We start from the raw sequence: 23,448 nt of genomic DNA on the forward strand, positions 1-23,448 counted from the left end.
TTTGGGAAAATTAGGGGGTGGACATGTTGTCAGATCTTGCATCATCCTTTAGGGGCTTAAAATGATAACTCTCAGACAAGCTGGCCAACCTCTCTCTCTGGCTCTGTCCACATACAGTCCAGTGATGCAAAAACAAGACAGACCCTCACGTCAATAACCTCATCTCCCCCAAACAGGGCAATTCAGAGAGGTGCTCTTTGTGGGCAGTCCCCTGCTTCTTAATTTATAATGTCAACTAGGTTCAACAATTTGTTTTTACAAAAGCTTTAATAAAAATCAGACGGAAGGTTGAGTGAACGTATAAAGCCAAAGGGTCTAGCACATGTCTGCAACGCCCCCAAGCACAGCACCAGACAATCTACCATATACACTGCTTACACACAGTGTTTCTCCTTTAAGAATTCAGCTGATACCTATTAAGCCATGTGTGTGTCTCAATCACAACCGAGAAACATGTGAATAGTAAAATAGTAAAAATTAATTTTGTTATTTTTTCTGTGAAACAACATAATGGGCTTTTAAATCGCAACTCTTGTTTTTTCATTTCAAAGCAGAAGTGACTCATCTTTATTAATGTAAACACAGTCACGCAGAACAATTGTAATAAAGCGTGTTCAGCATAAAATACTTTATTTTTCATTACAGCTTTAATAGAGACATGTAGCTTATTAACATGTTGCAATCTCGTTTGTAATTTCTGCTTGCAAATGAAAAATTAAGGCTTGGCCAATTTAAAAGCCCATTTAGTTGTTTCACAGAAAAAAGCTGTAAATTAAATCAAATGTACTAATAGTATTAACATGTTCCTCAGTTGTGATTGAGATACACAAATAGCTTAACAGGTAGCAATTTAATTCTTAAAGGAGAGTATAAACTAAATAAGCCATACCTATACTATACAGTAGTTACTTTAAGCCAATACATGAAGGTGCACAGTACCAAATCTTAACAGACATATTCAGTATCAGGGTTCAAGTACATAACTATTTTACATAGAATCAATCAATGGACAATTAGGATTTATACAAAGCTAGACAGGCAAAACAAACACATTCAAATTCTCACTATCCTTTCCAATTAAAAGGAATTAAGGTTGCTCAATGCCAGGTTACTACTTTGTAGTTCAACTCATTCTGACAGGTTGGCCTTAAAGGATAAGCGGTTAAAAGCAAACTTCCTTTGGACAAATTGCTGTGGTTAACGTAACCGAAACATAGCCACACTGCCATTTAAGTGCTTTATGTTAAAAATAAATAAATAAATCACCTGGGGAAGAATATGGGATAATTATTAATAAATAAAGCCTGAAAAATGCCACCACAGTAAAATATCAGTGTTTAAAATATCCTAGACGCATCTTGAAAGCACCTGCAAAATTCTGCCAATTAGGCAACATGACATTGGTCGTGTCAATCCTATAAAGCCTCAAATGGACTGAGACATGACTAATGGGCAAGTCAGGTCAATACATAGTGTAAAGTTCATACAGATAATCAAACAATGAGTGGATTGGGGTGCTGTTACCCTGTTTCTTCAGTAGGAGATTCATACAATGCAGGCACCCCTGAATCAGGCATGACATTTGAAGGCAATGTAACACTCGCCTGCCCAACAGCTAGGTATCAATCCATTCAGTTTTTATAAATGTGTGGAGCTTGAAGGTCACCAGCCAATGGCAACTACAATCTACATTCTTCACATTCAGTTTGAGGTCTGGAAGATGGATTGTCCCCCCATACAGTACCTCTGGAGGCCTTCAAGCTTCTTGTAGACTCTGCTTCTCTCCTCTATGGTATAGCTGGAGTAGGCGATGCAAGTTAATCTACAGAGTACAACAGCTGACCATGAGGGAAAGGATGAACATCACATGGAGCTCATCTTATGGTTGTCTTGTGCAATTGGGAATAGGTGAGAGAACCATTGCCTGCGTGCTGTTCTTTATCAAGATTTACAGCAGCATGAACAATGTATCCGACAGGCCATGGGGCTACCATGGCATACAATCTCTTAAAATTCAGCACTTGTATAACCAATTAAAGCTTAAAATGGAGATGACGTTAAAATATGCATTGTAGCCTTCACTCACAGTAAAAAATTGAAATTTGAGCAATTTGCCCAATGGGCCCCAGTCAGAAAAATAAGGGTTGCCTACGCATGAATGATTTAATTATATCTACTCCTACATGCAATGTTCACAACAGCAGCCTGCATACTCTAGCCATACCAGTATATTCAATATTGTGATAATCAGTTCTTGTAAGGATTGGGACTATACCGTAATTCTAAAAGAACGACAATCAGGATAACTGTCTATTGTGATATATTTATTTTTGTAAATGTTTACAAACTTGAGAAGATCAATAAAAAACCAACTTCAGCCACGATAACCATTTTCAACAGACCTTTAAATGATCATCATTAAAAATACATCAACAATGCATTTTAAATGAATGAATTTAAAGCTGTCCATTTGCCTACCCTAACAGCTTCAAATGCAGTGTGATAAAGGGAGCAGTGCTGAAGCCAACAAAAGGATAGGAAACATATCAAAGTTAAAAGCTTTATTACAAAAGCAAAAAGCTAGCAACTAACTTTTAGAAACACTCAAAAGAAAATGGACCTATTTGAACTTGGTAAACAGGCTGAAATTAAACAGTGAGCACCTTCAAAAGAAAGGAGTTCAAACTGAAAAAAAACAAAAAAATAACCTTTGAACTGCATGTCAGCAGCCTCAACACTGGGGCCCCATAACAGAATAAAGGGTCACTAATAAAACACAAATTATATTTAGAGGAGGAACAACTGTGTCTACAAAACACTAACCACAGAATGCGCAATATCCTGGCTGAGACGTGGACACTTATAAGCTTCCTCAGGTTTGATGAGATTTTTATAAGTGCAATATTGCTGGGATGCAAGAGGTCACTGCCAGGTCGGCGCTGAATCACTGTGTTCAAGTCAATGAAGCAGGCAGCCCGGCACAGCATCATTATGATTCCTTAGATACCAGATATGAAGAAGCAGCTGGTCAACAAGGGCTCTAGGATGTATTGCACTGTTTCAAATTGAGGCACACTGCTACAAGAAGATGCGCAGCTTGATCTACAGAAAGTGATTCTCAGAATTCAGTTATTTAATTTAGTTTTAAAACACGCTTCTTTTAAATGTACTGCACTAATATATAGACCCTATTAGATAGATAGATAGATAGCTAGATAGATAGATAGCTAGATAGATAGATAGCTAGATAGATAGATAGCTAGATAGAGATATAGAGAGATAAAATACTCTATGAACACAGTGCTGAATTTATTCCACACTCTCGTGGGTTACTCCGAAATCCTAATATGCAGAATAACTACAGCACTCTCAGAACGTTCATGAGTATTCTCTATGTACATTTACATTACTTTGCGGTGATATAAACAAGTACATTTAGAACGGAAGGTACTTTTATTAAATGAGAGTGACCTCTCTCTCATCATTAAATTGAAAAACACCCGGGGGTGTCATTCTCCTGAAGTAGGAATCTGACCTGAATAGAAAACAGTACATACATGCAAATTACAGCGGTTGGGTCTTGACTACACTTGGACCACGTTTGTGATACAACAACGTAGTTGCAGCTCATGTAAAACATAAATGGCATTTAACAGCAACACAATGATTCATGTCTACAATCTTTGGTTAAAAATAGTATTATCCTTCACAAATGATCCATTATACAAAGTATAGGCTTATACTATAATATAAGAAAATATCACTAGCCATGGTGAAACAAAATACATTCCCTTAGAAATATGGGTTAAGGTTATTCAGACAAATGCAATAACTGTTAGTGCCAAGTGCCTGACAGTATTGCTATAACAGTGCATAGTGCCCTAAATAAAAGCCTTATGGAATAGGTGTACTTGACATATAAAATTCAATAACGTCGTCACCTCATCTATTATACTGCGAATTACCCCGTCTGTCCCCCAAAATATCAGAAAATACACTTACAGGTCCAGCTTTCAAAACACCACCATTGCTATTATTGTTACTAAATTCAAATTCTAGAGGCTGCAGTTTTTTCTTCATTAAATCAACATTTAATGCTAACCAAGATGGGGAGAATATCTATCAGATAGAATCTTAGACACCTTTTACAAATGACCATAAAATAAAGAAATCATTGCTAACTTTAATGATTCACAGGGATGTTTCCTGGACTGTTGAAGTAATTCTAGTCATCCTACCTTCCCAAATCCTGCCATTTCACAGCCGTTCAGCCCCTCATACAGAGAGTGGTGCCGTTTGCCCAGTATAGAGGTTCGGAGTGCAGCAATGCCACTGCCTTGCGTTACAGCAGACATGACCAGTGATGTGTCCAGCGTCTTAGCATTTAATTCCTCTGCTTTATCCCTTTGTGGTGTCAAGGTTTCTCCTTCCACTTGGTTCTCCATCTCTCTATCTGCAGCAAATTGCTCCTTTTTTACACAGAGATCGTACATCACTTGCAGTCTCTGCTGGCTCACATCAATATAGCCGGCACATCGCTTTTCATGCGCACACTGGCACACTTTTATTAAATCAATTAAATACAGATCAGTGACGCAAGGCAGATTTCTGAAAAAGCACTTTGTCTGGATTCCAGTTTCTTAATGAAAAAAATTGGAGAATTTGAAATTTCCAAGGAATGCCTGCACAGTGGAAGGTACCTGAAATAAAAGCAGTTTGCCCCTCTGGTTCTTGAAGTGTCCTGTGTTTTTTTTTTTTTGTGAGGATCAGTGCCAGCAATGCCAGTACAAGATTTAACAGCACCTAGGCAAGTTTGTCAGTTCCGATGACAAGAGACACAGTATTGGGAGATTGATTGGGAATATCACCATGTCATCGAGTTCTGCAAAAATAAAGGCAAGACACCAAAAAATCTGGTTTACCCTCACGAAGTCCAGCTTCTTCAGAGATTACATTATAAATCTGAGCATTTAAAAATAACTTCTGCACAACTAAAGGGATACAAATGTTTCATTTGAATTATGTTGCTGGCAAAACAAACAAATAAAGAAACTAACAAACAAACAGCACAGTGGCATCATTCACAGCATTGCTTGCGGCGGTTGTATGATGATGCATCTTTCACAGTTTCATCTGAAATGCAACGCTTTAGAATCTAGAATAAAGAAGCTATTTTAAAAGGGTCTACAAGCACCCAGCTGGAATGAAAAAAAAACAACACACACACGACGAGAAAAAGCCATTCACTGTTACAAGCTTTTGCTTCTGTGTCTTCCGATAGCCGCCTTCAGCTGTGCTGATACACGAGCGCCTTCGTGCCGTATGTGCCGCGTTCCCCACAGCAGGGTCCCTGTCACTCTGCCTCCAGGTCCTCTGAATCAGATGCAGGCCCCGGTTTTTAATTCAGCCCTGCAATGCAACTCCCTCTCTGATGCTCAGTCCCCCCTGTTATTCAGCAGGACTGCTTCATCAATCTCAAGCTGCAGTGGTGCATGCCGACATTGAAGGACTCAAATGAACTGCTCCTCAACCTCATCCCTGTTTCAGAGGCATCAAGACTGAAACGGGGGGGGGGGGGGGGGGGCCTGTACACCTATCAACCAAATGCAGCTTCAGAGAAACAGACCAATCGGACTGCAGAGTGAGCCCGTTTCCATGGCAATGATGCTGGAATGGTGTGTTTGCTCTCTATTGATTGAAGGAGTGTAAGCACACTGCAATACAGAGAACAGCAGCGATTAACTGAGGTAAACAAATTATATCCTTTTAATTTGCCATTGAAATTTGTGGATAACAATTCAACTATCAGTAGTATAAGTACCACTACCAGTATCTTATAATATGCTTAATACAGTATGTATTTTTTTTCCCAGGCAAGTGATAACAAGGCAGGTGGAATAAGACAGTTTAAAATACCTAATTAGTAAAGATCAGAGCCCTAGGTTACGATGGCCATAAAGTTTAGAGTCCACTCCAACTACAATAGTTGATTATTTCAGACATTCCATAATATAGATAACTGAACTGAGAATTCTGCGCAATACTGTACCTTCTTGATAAGGTAGCCCATTCATGGATATTTGTCTGTGCTACATTCTTGCATTTTCAAATCACCAACATAAGATGGTGTATATGTGATGTTAATACTGTTCTCAGAAAAGAAAAGTTAGTCCTGGAAAACATTCAGGAATCATTTTTTTGTTTGTTTTAAATGTTTGTTAGAATTCTCATCCACAGCAACACAATCTACACTCATGACCTGGTAATTATCTATAGTTTGACATTAACATTTCTCTAGCTGTAATTGCGATATAATTTGAAAAGGGTCAACAAGCTGAAGATGGCCACTTAAACTGAAGACACACAGTGTTTTCTAGCATTGATATTCCTTTAATTCAATACAGAAGCAAATCTTTAGAGCCACAGACTATCTTGTTGCATCAGTTAATATGAATGATAATAATCTTTGCATTGGAGGGAGGCAGCACTGAAAAGTCAACCAGCGTTCTCATCAGAAGCTACAAAGAGACATTACTCATCAATTGTTAAAGCTGAAGATAGTGGTATACAACCGCCTGCAGCTCCCAATGGCCCATTAGAGGAATTTGTATGCCAGTGCAGGCAGGGACACAGCCATTGTTAATATTAGAGTAGAACGTTGCAACACAAGATATTGCATTGCAGCTATCCGCTTTTCTTTCCCCCCCCCCCAGAAGATGTAATTGGGAATACATGTATAACCTTCTACTGCTGTAAGTAGTAGCAGTAATAGTAGAAGATACCTTTTTGGATCATCGAGGGACATGGTTGTAAATGGGTTCAACAACAGAGTTATTGTCTCTACAAATTTTTTTAGGAAGATAAACTGGACTGTAAACAACTTCTGTTTCTTAAAAGGCTGACATCAGACATTTAAAATCATAGCTAATAACTATCAAGCGTTTTCTCCAAGGGGAAACTGCAAATTGAATCTAATAATCGAATACAGAACAATCTGACATTATCGAATGTGTAAATATATATTTTTTAATCAAATAGTTAATGTTATGTTGTTAAACATCTAGTATAATTCTTCCTACCTGCCTGCTGTTTGTTCAAACTCTATTAAAAGACAATAAAAAAATAAATAAAAAAAACACACATGACCGCAAAGCATACAGAGTAAATCACGGAAAGCCTGCCTGGTTTCCAAAGTAACCATGTAAACAGTGAGCACATGTCTGTGAAGCCTTCACTAGAGGTGAAAGTCTTGTTAGGTGCTATTAACGCCACATTCTAATTTAGAATCTATTCAATTACAGTGTAACCTTCACCTTTTACAGCGTGCTAGCCTACAACACACTGGATTTCCAAGAAATGTGTACGGTTGCATAACAAAGAGCTGCACGGCGCTACTGTATCACTATGGGCTGCTTGGCTGGGCAGTGCTGCCAGTTAAGTGTTAGTTAGACAGGCACCACACACTTATGTTACCAGTGGAAATGGATTCCAGGTTTACAACCTGGCGCTCAAAACATGTAACAAATAAATCAAAATGACATTGTTAAAATGACAACTAGTATGGTGTATGGCACCTCATTAAAAAGTCTTTCAGTTACTTATGTATCCGCCCCCCCCCCCCCCCCCTCCCCCAAAGATATCTTTGCTAACTAATGTGAGGCACCTTACAAATGAATAAAGTGCATTATGAAAATTAAACTGGTTGATTATAAAGAAACACCCGAACGTAGGCTACAGTATATCCGAGTCACTGACATAGAGCACGGACTGCATTTAAGAACACCCGCTAGCCTTTAAAGTCTGCCACTCTCCTGTTTATGTGATTCTGCCCTTACGCACCAAAATCTGCACCATTATCATAGAGAATGCAAACTGTACATGGGAAGCAGCAAGCGCATGCACTTCCAGCTAGGGCACCTGCATTAATAAAACATCCACCTTGCACTGCAGTACAAACAGCATGGAAGATAATAAATCTACAAGGTGCAAAACAGGCAAGATGCACATTGTCTGGGGAGAACATGCAGCTGCTTAGAATACCCGGCTATTGCTGGCATGTTGAATAACAATGGTGAATGACATTAACAGCGCGGAAGATAATGAGTTTGTTCAGCAGCAGCACAGCAGGGGGCATATCCATTAGGTCTTCTAAATCATGTTTTTTAATAACTGTCCAAATGAAAATTGTTAGGGCACACACAGTTAAAATGTGTTCTCCCTTTACCTGTACAAAACGTGGCGTTTATAGCCAAGGGGCACCTGCTGAGAAGTGCGGAAATGGAGCATCTGTTACCAGTAGACGCTGCTGCCTGCCAATGCTCAATGCAAGACATCTCAATCTTGCTGCTCCTAACAAGTTAATCATATGCACAGGTCTCACTAGTACTAGACCTCTTTTTGCTAACCAACCCCTCTCCCCCTTATTGATGTTTTTTTTTTCTTTTTAATTTCACCTCATTGCAGTAATTACAGCTTGAAATGAACATGCAATTAGTGTCCCAGAAAGCAAACCTCAAAAGATGACTGCTTCTGTATTCAGCCTAGATTTGAGATGTAGCCTGACAATCAACTGTTTCCCTTCATGTTGCCTCTGTTGGCCAGTATAGCATGGGAGTGCGGCTACACTTTGGCAACCAGATCTGTTGGCTTGAGACGCGAGGAAAGGTAACACAGGCTTCACTTACCAGCCTGTTATACTGTAATGCAAAAGGGAATGTTTCATATGAAGCAAGAACACTGGATGACTTGTTACTATCAAAATGACTGATCAAAATAAAAGGCTTTAAAACTTAAAAGACAAAAGGGATATAATCCATGTTTGGTATGAGCAAAACAAATCTGAATTTTCTGCTACGGGCTATAAAAGCCTGCTATAAAATTCTGGGAATGTAAATGTTTAAATCAGAGAGACCATGCTAATAAGGAGCTCTTGTGCAACGTATTGTACTGTGGTTTGGAGGATACACAATAGGCAGAATTGTACAATTATCTTCCATTTACGGCTGTAAATGCAGTGAACCTCTGCATGGCTTCAGATATTATTAAGACCAGAAATCTTTGAGATGTTGGATCTACGGTACAATAAGCTAGCTATAATTTATATCCATGTACCAGTCTTCATCTTTATATTGATTTACAATAATAGCAGCATTTACTGTACACTTGGTTTGTAATTGGCTGTTGAGGTCACCCATGTCAAGGAAACTGTCTCAATGGCTCTCAACCTTCTACATTAACTACATCCGTCACAAACAGAAGAAAGGCTTTTGCAATAAGATCAGTCAGTCAAGGGCACATATTACAGTAGTTTTACAGTAAATTGCTCCTCATTGGGAAAATAAATGGAAAGCTCATCCTCTGAGGTGACATGCATTTTAGTGGAAATCATCTAATTTCTGAAAGTCACCGTTAAAACATTTTTGGAAGAAACTCTTCTAATCCCCACCCCCCTCCCCATATCAAGGACAGCTAGTAATTATGTTTTTACTAGCGTATAGCATACATAGATTGTTACTGTATATAATTTTATTTTTACTTTTTGCATTATGATTTTGCATTTGTGAAACGCGAAAGGTTCAAACCCAATAATTTAATCCACAGCGTCAAAGGCCCCTCAACGTTGACGTTTTTAAGTATTTTGATTTGGGGTTTGTGACTTCATACCTTTGGGAGCAGAACCAAATTTCTACACCTATACCAAAACATTGTTAATAATTGGAGTCTGATTAAGTATCCCAGTGTACTGCAATCTATTGCAAGATGAGGTCATTCACATTATACAGAGGAGCAGTCATCAGTCTAAATGAATTCCAGTCAATTATAGGGATGTTTGTTTTCATGCCAAACCGAAATTACTCAATGCATTAGTGGGCTGTGGATTCCACAAGGGAGTACTGCAGAAGGAGAATTTTAAACTTTCTCAAGGTCAAGTCCTGCTCCTTCCACAGTTGAGGAGCTTTTTCCTTTTGAATAAGCTAAAAAAAAAAAAAAAAAAAAAAAAAATTCTGCTTTCTAGTCACGTTTTGTATTATGTTTTCAATACATAAAGAAGAAAAAATGTAAAAAAAGTCTAATTTGTTTTGACACAAAGCAATCTAATCTCTTTAAAAGACTGGCACTATATTCTATCTTTCCTGTTTTAAAATCCATCTTATTTAGTTAGGAATTTCATGGAATTTCATGTATCTGAATCAGTCTGGACACGTTTGCTGAATAAAACATTTTTTAATAAATAGCAAACCACCGACGCAGCAACCACTGATTTTGTAACGGCACACTGAATATATCTACGGTCTGGATCAGAGGGAACAACTGATTTGTCATGTTTCAGCACTCAGAACAGACTGCTGCTGTACTTCTTACAAGCACAATAAGGGGTATGTTCCACTCCTTTAAACAGCGCTGTATCTAAATAACGTAATCCTTGAACTCCGATGATCCTACTGATGTTCTCCCACCAGGGTGATGTATTGATCTATATTAAACATCCTAAATACAAATGGATTTGTAAGTTTAAGGGCAGCGGTACAGGGTTCCCCTAAGAACCCATATCCACAGGGTAGCATTGTTCTCTGCTTGGTATTTTCTAACAACCCCAAACCAGGTGACTACAGTAATAAGCAAATCACTCCTTACTGTGAATGAGCACATTCTCAATTACTGCCATCAGCCATATTTGGCATGGGGCTCAAATGCAGCTCTCTGCTTTTATGTAAAGAGTTTACATGCCAATGGGGTTCGGAAGAATCAATGGGTTCAAGACGGTTTACATGCAGAATATACAGATGATTATGGAATCAATTCCTCAAATAGGTAGCTTGAATCCGATTAGAGCCCAAAGGGGTCCAACTGTGAAGCAAATGGAAAGCTTGCCCCAAGGTTTTTATTTTTTTTTTTTTTTTTTTTTGCACTGGACCTAGGCAAACAGCTATATGTGGACCCCAATATGATAATTCTCTGATATTTCGGTGTATGAGCCACAATTTGACTCTATTGGTGACTTGCTGAACAAGCACTATAAATGTATGCGTTTTATGCGACTGGACAGCACAAATTTATGCAGATCTGACTGGCAGGAATTTTTTATCTACCTATGATTTCAATGAATGCATGGCTGATTGCCTGAGTGAGTTCTTGTTCCCTTTCTCTTTGTACCTGCTCTTTCCAACCTGCAGTCAGCTTATTACAGGTGGCATCACACTGCCCTCTGCAGCCTCTGCCAAGATCATGACTGACAAAGGTTACCCATTCAGCCCCATTCCAGTACCAATCAGAGCAGTAGACTCTGAATGCAGAGGAATGCATAGGCACATCGCATCTACAACACTATACCTACCCCACTCTTAGGTTATTTTTTTCTATTGTTATTCCTGGGTATAATTTGGGCACCACAGAAAGATGCTACAACATGGTTGTTTAATAAACAATAGCTCCTGCACATAATGTAGCTTTTCAGATCTGCATTCAAATGGAAACCCATTATGGTACAATGCAGAGCAAACAGAAGAGTGTTCTGTCGTATGATCACGGTTCAAACCAAAAACAACAAAAGGGCAAAAAAGTCTTTGTTAAAAAAAAATCAGTTGGCAGTTTCAGAACATCAAGATGTATTGAACTCAATGGAAAGGCAGACAGCTTTAGCACTCTTTGAAAAATCGCAATCCAAGGGTGGAGTTCTCAACTTGACAATAGGCATCATTCCGAGTTGAAGACTGGATTTGCTACAAATGCAACATTTTGGTTTGGGTCTAAGCAAGGGCGACACAAAAGACATTTGAATTGTCTCCACTTACTGTAAAATGGTTACCAAAATAAACAAACGCATTCATGGAATATGGATGATTTAGTGAGGAAATCTGAGCTGTGACATGTGGCAAAACACCTCAGTCATGCATTCACCAGTATAAAAGATGAACCACTGGAATGCAAACAATCTTATTTCTGCACTGCACAAGGTCACGTTTTATGCCAAACTGTTCACCCACTACCTTTTACTGTGCTTTGTATAATAATCTGAATATCATAAAATAATAGGCCTATATCGGGTAATATAATACAGTCATTCTTAGGGTAATGCACTAATTTGCCAGCTCATTAACATTTGAAATGAGTGCACCTGACTGTACGAATAACAGGTTCATTCTCCTATGTCCTTAGTCACCTTGATCATTTCTCTGAGGGACAGATGAACAGCTTGCTGAAACAGAGATTACTAGCAGTGGAGACAGGGAAGCAGTAGACGCTCTAGTATATAATCACCTCCCAATACAGGCTGCAGCCCACAGCTCCGTTGGGAATCTCCCAAACATACTGCGCAGTGAACAGAATACCAAGCAGCACTGAGCAGGGAAAGCAAATTAGGACTGAACTTGACCAAATACAGTACGGTAGTTTTTTTTTTTTCAAACAACAAACATATACTATGTAAAAGTGTGTGTTTTTTAATTTTATTTTGGAAATTAATGTATTACATGTACACTATATTTCTTATTAAGATTGTTATCTTTGTTTAGCAAAACAACAAAAAACAATCTTCCATTCAAGCTCAGGTTTCCAAATAGTGAACCTGTTTGGTTTGTTTCTTGTCCATACTGCCCGTACGCAGCATCTTAGCCTAGTAACAGCAACAATGCAAACGCAAAGGTAACCTTTTCTTAGCTGGGCTGTATTACAGAGGGCTACATGCGCTTTCCCTCGAGTGTGTCCACCTGCTCTCTCGTGCCACTAGATCATTTCCCAGTAGGGGAATTACACTCTTGATGGGAATGCAGCAGGTTTCTAGGTCATGATATTGCTGGCTTAGGGAATATTTGTCTCTGTAACAGGGAGCATGGGTAAGCCCCAAGAAGAGAAATACAGGACCTTGAGAATTTAACTCAGACATTTGAGCCCAGGGCTTGTCAGTGGTGGTTTCTTACTCATTTTAGAACTGCAGATGGTGTCGCTACCAAATAAATCTTGAATAAATAAATAATACATCCCACATGGAAAGAGCTGGTACATTCCTCCCAGCCCTATAATTAGTGAATCCCGGTCATTCAACCGGTTTTAATTAATTCCCAAATTAAATCGCTCGTTTCCAGAACCTGCTTTTTTCAGTAAATCAACTCCTCTCCTGCCCGATTGCCTCGCTTATCTCAAAGTCACAACCTGCTGCAATTATCCAGCCTCGGGATTCAGGCCCGGAACTTCTTATCTGAGATTCAACAGCACGCCTGCTCCAATTTGTTCTTTACAAATGGACGGCAGTGAGAAAACAACATTGCCCCTTTGACACCCTTTAACATGCTTTCAAAAGGAACACACATTTGCATATAGGAAAGCAGGCCAATTATGCCACACTTTAATTAAAAGAGTGTGTTCCAGCAACTCCTCTTTGTATTATTCTGTTTTATCTCGACAGACAGGCTTTTTGATCGGACATCATGTTTTCAACATCGCTTTTGATGTAAATAAGACTTTTATTTAGGTTTGGCCCATTCCATGTTTTACTGTGAGCTTAAAAGAGCAACTGGGTATGGACCTGAAATGCAGTACAATTTGCTGTTTAGAATCACTTTCTATACCAATTTCTGTTTCAGTCTTCAGAGGTTAAAAAATAAATAAAATACAAATAAAATAAATAAAATAAAATCACCAGAAATGTGAAATGTGACTACATTTTTTTATACATGATAATGCATTGACAATTGTGACATGCTTTTGAGTGACTATAAAAAATGGTTCTTTCCATTATTATGCCGCGGAAAGAGGCCTTGACATGTAAATTACTGCAGATGATGGGAGACAGATGCTACTGAACAGGATTGTTAGAATACATGTTATCCATTGTTTGAATGCAAATGTAACTGACACAACACAGCAAAATACCATGCAAGTCAAATTATACCATGACCCCGCTATACCAGCAGAATATTGCTGGGATAATTATAAATGATGTCCTGTGATGATAGACATGTCGGAAGATATTTTTGAAAATAACAATTAGAAAATGACTTCATTTCAAAATTGCAAAATACGCCACATATTTTCCAAGGCTTCACCTGAAGAACAATAAGACAGGGTAGATGTCTTGGTGTGTATGGTGTGGGTCTCAATACAGGTACTGCAATTGTTAACACAGCCCTAAATCAATATTTATGTTGCAACAGCTCATTAATCCAGCAAATTTAATATCACAAAGAGACTCTGCCAGCATGGGTACTTTACTGCACCATATTGCATACTGTATCCCAGCTGAATTTGGAGGTACCCTTTTCACATAAAACATCATGGCTGACCCCCCTGCAACAGGGCCGCTGGGCATAATAACCACAGAAGTGCCGTCTGGACTCATCCAGTGTCTTAAGAGAATGCTGCTTTAGAAACTCTCTCCTATCCCAGCTGCTCTGCTGACCAGCCGCAGCTTATAAAAAGCTATTTAACACTTCTGTGATCACGTTACAATCCCTCGTCAGCTATTCATTAGCATTATAATAGAATAAACAATGGAGAGTCAGGGGACTGCGGAGGAAACACATGGGAGGGGTACAGAATTGTACACAATGTGGTACAGGAAAATAAACAAAAAGAAATATCCTACAAGGATCAATAGTGTGCTGGTCATCGCAGTGAGCGACAACGAGGAGTCCTTTCAATACAGCTTGAGTTTCATATTGGCTTGTACCCGGAACACTACTACTCCCTATAGCTCTCATCTCGAAACAGCATGGTTCATATCCTTATTTTTCTTATTTCTATTTTATTTTTCCTTCTTATACAATTATCTGATGCTCGATCATATTCCCTTCTGTAAATGTCACTTTATTTGTATTATTTTCTGTTTTTGTGTTTGTCCAGCGACTGCCAATGAAAATTAGCTCATAGCTAAATTTGGGTGCAATGCATCTTATGCATGTCATGAATGTTAAAAATGGTATGTTGTCCCTGTCAAATAAATACATAAATAAATCTTTCTAATGGGTTCAGAGTTATGTTGCTCCAACATTGAGCTTGTAGAATCCTAGATGCCTCCTTTTAAGCTTTCAACTTGGCTGATTCCACTGAAGCCAGACACACATACTGTAGCAGCTTCCAAAAATACACAGTGCTCCCTCAGTGTGGCACCAATTGTGAGATTTTTCTTTTGGAATCTGGAAAAAGTAGCAACTTGGATTCCACTTGGACTATCTCTAAGCCTCCAAATCACTAAGGTTACAGTTCAATTGGACGAAATATCTTCCCATTTTCAAAGTAGGGGTTGAGGCACTGTCCTAGGATGCAAACTGAGGATCTCCTGTCTCTCTGTCCTTTCCACCCCATTGACGACAATAACTTCACCACATGTTATTTTCTTTACATACAGTACAATAAAGAAAGCTCAGAGAGTATGACTTTTTAAATGTGTTAGTCTTTTTACTATACACATTATTATTATTATTATTATTATTATTATTATTATTATTATTTTCTTAGCAGATGCCCGTATCCAGAGCGACTTACAATTGTTACAAGATATCACATTATTACCCATTTATACAGTTGGGTTTTTACTGGAGCAATCTAGGTAAAGTACCTTGCTCAAGGGTACAGCAGCAGTGTCTCCCACCTGGGATTGAAGCCACGACCCTCCGGTCAAGAGTCCAAAGCCCTAACCACTACTAAATATTTCTTTCGATTATCATTCTGGGAATGCAGTTCAGGAACAAGACTTGAGGTTAGTGCTCATTGACACTGTGTTACAAGTTAATGGGTCAGATTTTCAAAATTGCCCAGATAATACTTTTATTATGGAGTGGGCAATTTGCCTGTAGTTTGCCCACAGTGAAAAAATATAGGCCAATGTTTTTTTTTTTTTTACACATTGATAAAGCACACTTAAGTTAGCTTGACTATGTTTGTCTTAGCTTGTTTCATATGTTGAGTAACAAACACATGATATCCACTTCTTATACTGAAATGTGATAGTTTTGACAGCTCAGAGCTGTGTGTCAGGTTTTGGTATTCCCCCCCACATGACCTCTACAATATGTACATATTTTACATTTCGAATAACAGGAAGAGGATGCAAAGAAAAAAAAAAAAATCCTAGTCTTCAAAGAATGCAGTGGTACTACATGGCAGCTAATTCACATGAGACCTGGTTCATCCAATGCACCCGTCCAAGCTCATTTTTAGAAAGAAAAACATTAGTATTTTCTCTTGTATTTATATATTTATTGAATTAAAACTACTAATGTTAACAGAATTCAGCTCTAGAATTCTGTGATGAACACCAGTTCATTTGGTAATTAGCTCCATTGGTTCATTGGTTGTATGGCCTTTTCCTGTAAAGCCATGTTAAAACAAACAAAAAAAAGATTAACATTAATCAAGTTTCACTATTTTTTCAGACTGTGTCAGGTCAAGGTGCAAACATCAGTTCTGTAAGGAAGCAGTAAGGACAGTTCTGAGACTAAAGTCTGTGCGTATCTAGTCACTGTTTTTAGTTTTTTCCCCTAAATATTAGTTATTGCTTTCAGAAGTATTATCTTGTTATTGGGCCATTCTTGTACAACTGGCAAATAATTATTAAGTCAAAGTTTCAGTCAATCATTAGTATAATGTAAAACTCCCATTGCATAGCAGATTGAGTCATCCCAGCTTTCAGTGCGAGCTTAATTAGACACACCATACACCTTTCTGGCAACTTACAATCAAGACTCACCAGAAAACTTGAAACCACTATGCAAGCAGAGTTTTAAAATATTCCCTGGGCTTAATTCCAGGACCAGTATCAGGCGCAGACATCAATTACTGCACCATCATTTAGAGAATGGAAAGAGAAAAGAAAACCACTTACCATCCAGTCCATGTCAAAAAGCAAGCACTTAGACGGGGAAGGCCCTCCTGAAGTTACTGCCCCTGTGGAGCAGCTGCGTCTGAAGAATACCTGGTCATCTCTTGGAGTCCACCGCAGGGACCTTGGTGTTGAGGTACATTTCTCTGGGGACAGGTTGTTACAAAAGGACTCCTTCCCAGGGGATGAGCAAAAAGACCCTCTAGAGGCTGAAGTACCTGAGTCTCTCTTAGATGGCTTCTTCTTCTCCTCCTCCTCCAACAGAGAAACGCTTTTTGTCCTGGTAGCTCTGGAGGAGCACTCTGGCGATCCTGGCACAAAAGCCAAGCTGTTAGATGATTCTCCAGAAGACCTGCGTCGGATTGCTTTGTTCTCCTCGAAAGACCAGCTGTGGGTCTCAAGCAAGTGCTTCAGGAACAGGTTTTTCTCTAAATCCAGCTCTGCCTTTAGGCGTCGGATGAGGGCAGCTTGCTCTCCATCCGTCTCCCATCTCAGTTTCAGAAGGAGCTGTTCTAGTTTACGGTAGGCGACCCTGTTGCTCAGGCAGCCCGGATCATTGGTTGCTTTCTTGCCCACCACTTTGCAGGGGCTGCCCTTGCTCACCAGCTCCTCAGCCAGCTGGCGCTGTAGCTCTCTGGCATGCTTGATGGCAATATCCCGTTCTTTTCCAAGAGAAACCCCGACCTCCTTCAGCTCGTTGCCTTTCCACCGCAATAGCTGTCGGATTTCAGTCTCGCGTTCCTTTGCAAAAGCCTCCTTCAGGTTCCGCACTTCCAGAGCTTTCTGCTGCTCGTGCCTGGAAGACAGATCCTCCACGACTTTGGTTTGCTCTTTTTTAGCTGCGGCTCTAAATCGATTTAGGTCAGTCGCGAACTTCTTGCGCGCCTGCTTGTTTTTGCATTTCTCGTTCTCGAGGGCAGTCTTCAGCTTCTCTATCTCCTTCCTGTATTCCCCAAGAATCCCGCTGGTGTCTTTCTTTGGGGAAATATTAAAACTGTTACTTCTGTCCTTGCCCATTGTTTAGATTTCAGTTTGTACAGCAATGCAGGGAAAGCGGGGAGGTCAGAGCTCAGTTCAGGGGGACAGCATGCAATCGTCAGTTCAGTTGGGCTCATGCAGGAAATCGGGGGGGTTTAACTAGCAGCATGCACACATGAAGCTGGGAGACTGAAAAGTAAATAATAGAGTTAGCAGCTATAGCTAAGGTAACTTGCTGTATGCTACTGCTGTAAAGTTAAAATGAATGGGTTATAAACATGCATGTTTAGTGGTTATTAAAAGGTAGGGCTGGGACAAATGCTTGAATATTTCAAACAAACGTTGCAAGAAATGTATTTAGAAGCACAACCAAGTTTGTATTCATTGATGTAATTGAAGTGGCTATTTCAAAAAGATATCGTGTGAAGTAAACCAATGCAAAAAATGACAACTTAAATATTATGCAATATTTTTTCAGTCTGATCAAACCAAGTAGACAGATATACGGTGTCAGCTTTCGAAGTAAATCATACTTCTGTAGTGACAGTTACATTTGTCTCCTGGACAATGTCGCAGAAGCATGAACAATAGTCCTTTATAATTTATACACAATACAAAAATACAAGAACAAAAACCATGTGGTAAAGTTGCTGCTTGGAAGTTCACTGTAAGATTCCAAGCAGTAACCTCTACTGCTCTCCTTTGTTTTGTAGATAATTTGATGTGGTGCCACTGGGTTTATGTCGGTCCAGAGAGACTTCTTTACAGTGATGTGGAATTTGAATTGTATTTCAGCTAATTAAAAATGAAAGAATATTTAAATTTCTTTGAATCTGAAAGAATACTGGAACATGAAAAAACAGTTTGTCCCCATGCTAGATTATGGATACATGCCTCGGATGGATTTGGGTGCCAATATACAGTTCAGAAAGACTGTAAAAATACATTTTCCTGTTATACACAGTAGTGTGCAAATGTATTAGAACAATTTATTGTGCATTTGAAATTAAACCACTGTAACTGAAAATCTTTGAAAATATTCAAAATAAGCAAATTAGTGATTGTCTCAATTAATTGATGACTTTAATAGGCCACACATGCAATTCATTTAAAATAGTAAGAGAAAAGGAACACAGAGCCACAAATGGTAAAATGCAGGAGACGTTTTAGAAGTTGTTTAAGATGCCTAATTAAAGCACAAAGTGGTCTTAGATTTTCACACGATTGCCTATTGTTTCTATATCACTAATTACTGACTGAAAATTGAAATTCTCACACCCAGAGGTTTTCATGCAGAGGTATATAAAGGATATCTATTACAAATCTGGAGGTGTTCTAATATATTTGCACATGACTGTAGATGCTGACATCTGTTACAAAATACAATGTATGCATTAACAAGGATCTTTTCAGGACAGGCACATTGACATCTCAAAGATACAGAGATGTTTGCTTGTTATTGTCTCAATAAGGAGGGTAGCATTCTGTGTACATTACCACATCCTTTGGCAGTGAACATGAAATATTTTTCAAGGGCACTTCTGTTCCTAAACGTTTTCCAGACTCTTCATAAAACTTGTATTCTGACAACACCTGGGGCGAGAGGTTAATGATCCAATTATCCCAATAATTAACCCTAATTCCCTAGAAAACCCAAAGGGCTTTCTGAATGGAATTAAGCTGGTTTAATGATGTAAAACTTGCAAGAAACAGTTTAGTTATATCTTGGAGCAGGTGATTTACTGGGCTGGTGAATTCCTGGATTGAGCTGTTTTATTTTTACAGCTATGTCCTTTGCACTTGCTGCTAACTAGGTACTATAGGCTTTTAAATTTGAATTGAGATGTCAGCAGGAGTCCGCTTGTCAGAAGCTCATTTATCTGCCAGATCATTGCAGTCTACCTGCTGTTTGTTTTTTAGTTGCTTCTTCATCTTAAATAATGTTGATCATGTTTGTCTATTCCAGTAGTGGTAACATAAAACTTGGAGTTAAGAATCATAATGTAGATGGGGAGGGTGGGGAGTACCCAATAAAATAACATGTATTAATCTTGTCCTGGTATAAAATGCTTTTACAATAAACCTTTGTATCTTGTTTAATAGCCACAACAATGTTCCACATTACTTACATTTACAAGCAGACTATATGCGATTCCTGTAAAGAAAAAAATATAGAGAGAGAGTTAGGCATTTTATGTTTAATATCTGGGTAACAACTTAATGCTCATTAACTGTCCCAAATGGACTTAATCGTTGGGTTTGCAGGCTGTATCTTTAGTACTGTCTGAGGTATTCAAAGTGGCATGTGAAAGAACCAATAGTTTAAATACAGATTGCTCCGTTGTAATATACCTAAACCTGGCTACCATTGGTGGCAATGCATCAGCATGTGTGGACTTCATCAACACTGGTGAGCTGCTGTCATACTAACAACAGGTCCCTGTGCACGTAACCCTTTCAGTCCTGGCGGGACCCCATGCATACTCAATAACAGAGTTCAGGACTGAAAGGGTTAAAGCTGCAAAGTCCCAGGGTGCTATTTCCTGCAGGCACACAAATTGCAATGCTTCAACATCTGTGAAACTCATGTTATTCTCTTCCGTTTCAACTAGTTATGCCCACGTAATACGCAAGCGACTAGGTTAAGGTTGCGATTCATCAACTTGCAGATGTGACACATTATATAAACTGTAAATGTATTGTGCACAGAAAGTGGCCACATTAATGCACAAGATTTTGTTTTGTTTTGTTTTTTTGTAATAGTAAGCCCCTTTCAAACTTAAAAAAATTCCTATGAATGGGTCAGGTTAGACTCCACTCAAAAAAGGACGTATTTGTCGTATCACCCTTAATTGTTTTGTTTTTTTTAGATGTTTTCCTATATAAATATATTTTTCTAAGGTCTGACAACACAGAAACTTCTGAGAATGTTATCAAATTGCGCTTAATTACAGTATTTACACAATAAACAAATTTAAAACATAAACAACACACAATACCGAACAACCCGTCTCGTTGCAAACAAACACAGCTCACTCAACACATTAAACTTCGAAAATGTTATTAAGTCATCAGCTGGTGTTTAATTTTAAAATTAAATGGAAAATAAACAAAAACTTACCTCAAAACTCTGAAATAAGAAACACTGAACCGAAACGTGAAACTATTACAAGATTAAAGCGAATCTGACTTTATGAAATCGTCTTTGAACGACAGAAATACGACTATGCATGTCATGGGCTTTGTTTACAAATGAAACCGACAGTCGTTAACCCCAATCCGGATAAAAACAGGAAAGAAACCGCCGCATTATAATCGCCACAAAACAACCATCCACGACTTCTGTTCTGATCGCCCCGTCACCATTCAAGCATTAGCAGCGCACTAGCAGCTACTAGCGGTCAAAATAGAGAACGACAATTTAAATTGCAAAACACTTGCGTCATACCACTGACCATCCGCGCGTGTTGTATTAACCAAGCTTTCTTTCTAAATGGATAATGTAACACTGTATACAAATTACTTCTTTTAATGTATTGAATGAAAACATACACAGATGCTAGTTTTCTCACAAAAACATATCAATCTGACGCAATAGCAACACCTAGAGGGCAGAGGTTGAATTTCAGCTAAAAAATGTTACAGTATTTTGTAAATACTGTTTTGCATGTGAATTTTGCAATAAATGAATACAAAAATAACTGCTGTGTGCCAAAAGGTGCAAAATAAATAAAAGGTCATGCAGGTACACAAAAATATGGATAATTGCTAATATGTATATAATGTCACTGTACAGATTTAAGGTTCACTATGAAATATGAAATAACATCTACTGATATCGAGTGTATTGGAATTTGAGAGTTCTGCTCAGTCATTGGATTGGGTGCCTACTGGTGTATACAAGGCATATATGGATAATCTGTACCAATGCATTAGTAAGACCTCATCTAGAATATTGTGTTTAGTTCTGGTTACTTCGCTACAAAAAGGATATTGCTGCTCTAGAAAGAGTGCAAAGAAGAGCGACCAGAATTATTCCGGGTTTAAAAGGCATATCACATGCAGACAGGCTAAAAGAATTGAATCTATTCAGTCTTGAACAGAATTCTAAAAGGTATTGACAATGTCGACACACAAACTGTATATTCTAGATACGGAACAAATATCTGGAATGTTTCCCTACAATGGCAATGCTTCTTATGCAGTGGGTGTAGTTTGGCAGCAGACTGTCACAGTCCCTCCCTTGTCAATGCACACTCTTCTGAAACATGATGCTTCCCCTTTCCTAAACAGTGTTTTGATTCCCAGCTGCCAACACCAGCATATATGTGCTCTGACACAATAGTGCCCGGTGTCATCGCAGGTATTCGCCACAGGAATACTTTTATATGCTCACATTTCTCATGCTGGACCTCTTCTCTCTGCATTCTGTCAGCACTGCATCACAGCCCTGCCCTTTACTGAAAACATTTGCATTAAGACCAAGAACATTTTCCATTTAACACTTTGTTTCCCCTATCAATATCCACAAAGCACACAGCTGTGTGTGTGTGTGTGTGTCAGTGTGTGTCAGTGTGTGTGTGTCAGTGTGTGTGTGTGTGTGTGTGTTAGTGTGTGTGTGTCAGTGTGTGTGTGTTAGTGTGTGTTTGTCAGTGTGTGGGTGTGTGTCAGTGTGCGTGTGTGTGTGTGTCAGTGTGTGTGTCAGTGTGTGTGTGTGTCAGTGTGTGTGTGTGTCAGTGTGTGTGTGTGTTAGTGTGTGTGTGTGTGTCAGTGTGTGTGAGTGTGTGTGTGTGAGTGTGTGGCAGTGTGTGTGTGTGTGTGTGTGTGTTAGTGTGTTTGTGTCAGTGTGTGTGAGTGTGTGAGTGTGTGTGTGTGTGTGTCAGTGTGTGTGAGTGTGTGTGTGTGAGTGTGTGTCAGTGTGTGTGTGTGTTAGTGTGTGTGTGTGTGTCAGTGTGTGTGTGTGTGTGTCAGTGTGTGTGTGTGTGTCAGTGTGTGTGTGTGTGTGTCAGTGTGTGTGTGTGTGTCAGTGTGTGTGTGTGTGTGTGTGTCAGTGTGTGTGTGTGTGTGTGTGTCAGTGTGTGTGTGTCAGTGTGTCAGTGTGTGTGTGTGTGTGTGTGTCTCAGTGTGTTCAGGCCTCCTCTGCCTGACTCTTTGTGAGGAGTTTGTCAGCAGGGTGTTCTTGGGCTGCTTCTGGCAGCCTGGCTCGCTCTGCTCTCTCTTTACAGGGGGAAGCTTCAGTCTGGGAACGGAACACCTGGGTCAGCCAGTGGCTTTCCAGAGCCAGGCAGCGTGACTCCCTTTTACCATCAGCATCAAATCAATGGGCACGTTTACCGCAGGTTATTATACCAGAATGGAATGCATTCATTCTTTCAAACCACAGCTGCAGGGTGGCTGTTGTTTTGGGGTGGAGTAGGGAAGCTAGTTCAAAAGAACAAACATTCCAGGGCTTTAGTCTATAACATAAAAATTAGTCCTTTTTTCAGTTTTAAAATCTATTTTCCTACCGCTTCCCCCTTTTCCTCAGTTGAATAACGTTTGGGTTCTTTGCTTGTACTCTATCCTTCAATTTGGAATATGCAGATATTTCAGAAACACAGCTAAAGAAATAAAAGCTGCTTCCTGGTATAAAATCACTTCCTGCGTCATTCCAA

The 23,448-nt window shown here is 39.1% G+C and overlaps 1 protein-coding gene across 9 annotated transcripts in view; it reads right to left on the reverse strand.

Moving 5' to 3' along the window:
- The window catches only part of LOC117964274 (peripheral-type benzodiazepine receptor-associated protein 1), an 84,912-nt gene extending 63,725 nt beyond the window's left edge, over nucleotides 1–21,187 (reverse strand). For 5 of the 9 annotated variants that reach the window (XM_058998214.1, XM_058998213.1, XM_058998212.1 and 2 more), the window contains exons 1-3: nucleotides 20,916–21,187; nucleotides 19,924–19,949; nucleotides 16,820–17,983 (exon numbers count right to left, since the gene is read on the reverse strand). In XM_058998214.1, the coding sequence (XP_058854197.1) occupies nucleotides 16,820–17,833 (1,014 nt within the window). In that variant the 5' untranslated portion in view covers nucleotides 17,834–17,983; nucleotides 19,924–19,949; nucleotides 20,916–21,187. Of the gene's footprint in view, nucleotides 1–4,238; nucleotides 5,522–16,819; nucleotides 17,984–19,923; nucleotides 19,950–20,915 lie in introns of those variants that run through there. The other 4 variants (XM_058998218.1, XM_058998211.1, XM_058998217.1 and 1 more) reach the window with 3 other exon arrangements.
- Nucleotides 21,188–23,448: the final 2,261 nt, after the last annotated feature.

Source organism: Acipenser ruthenus, chromosome 24 (assembly GCF_902713425.1).
Source record: "Acipenser ruthenus chromosome 24, fAciRut3.2 maternal haplotype, whole genome shotgun sequence".
NCBI lineage: Eukaryota > Metazoa > Chordata > Actinopteri > Acipenseriformes > Acipenseridae > Acipenser > Acipenser ruthenus.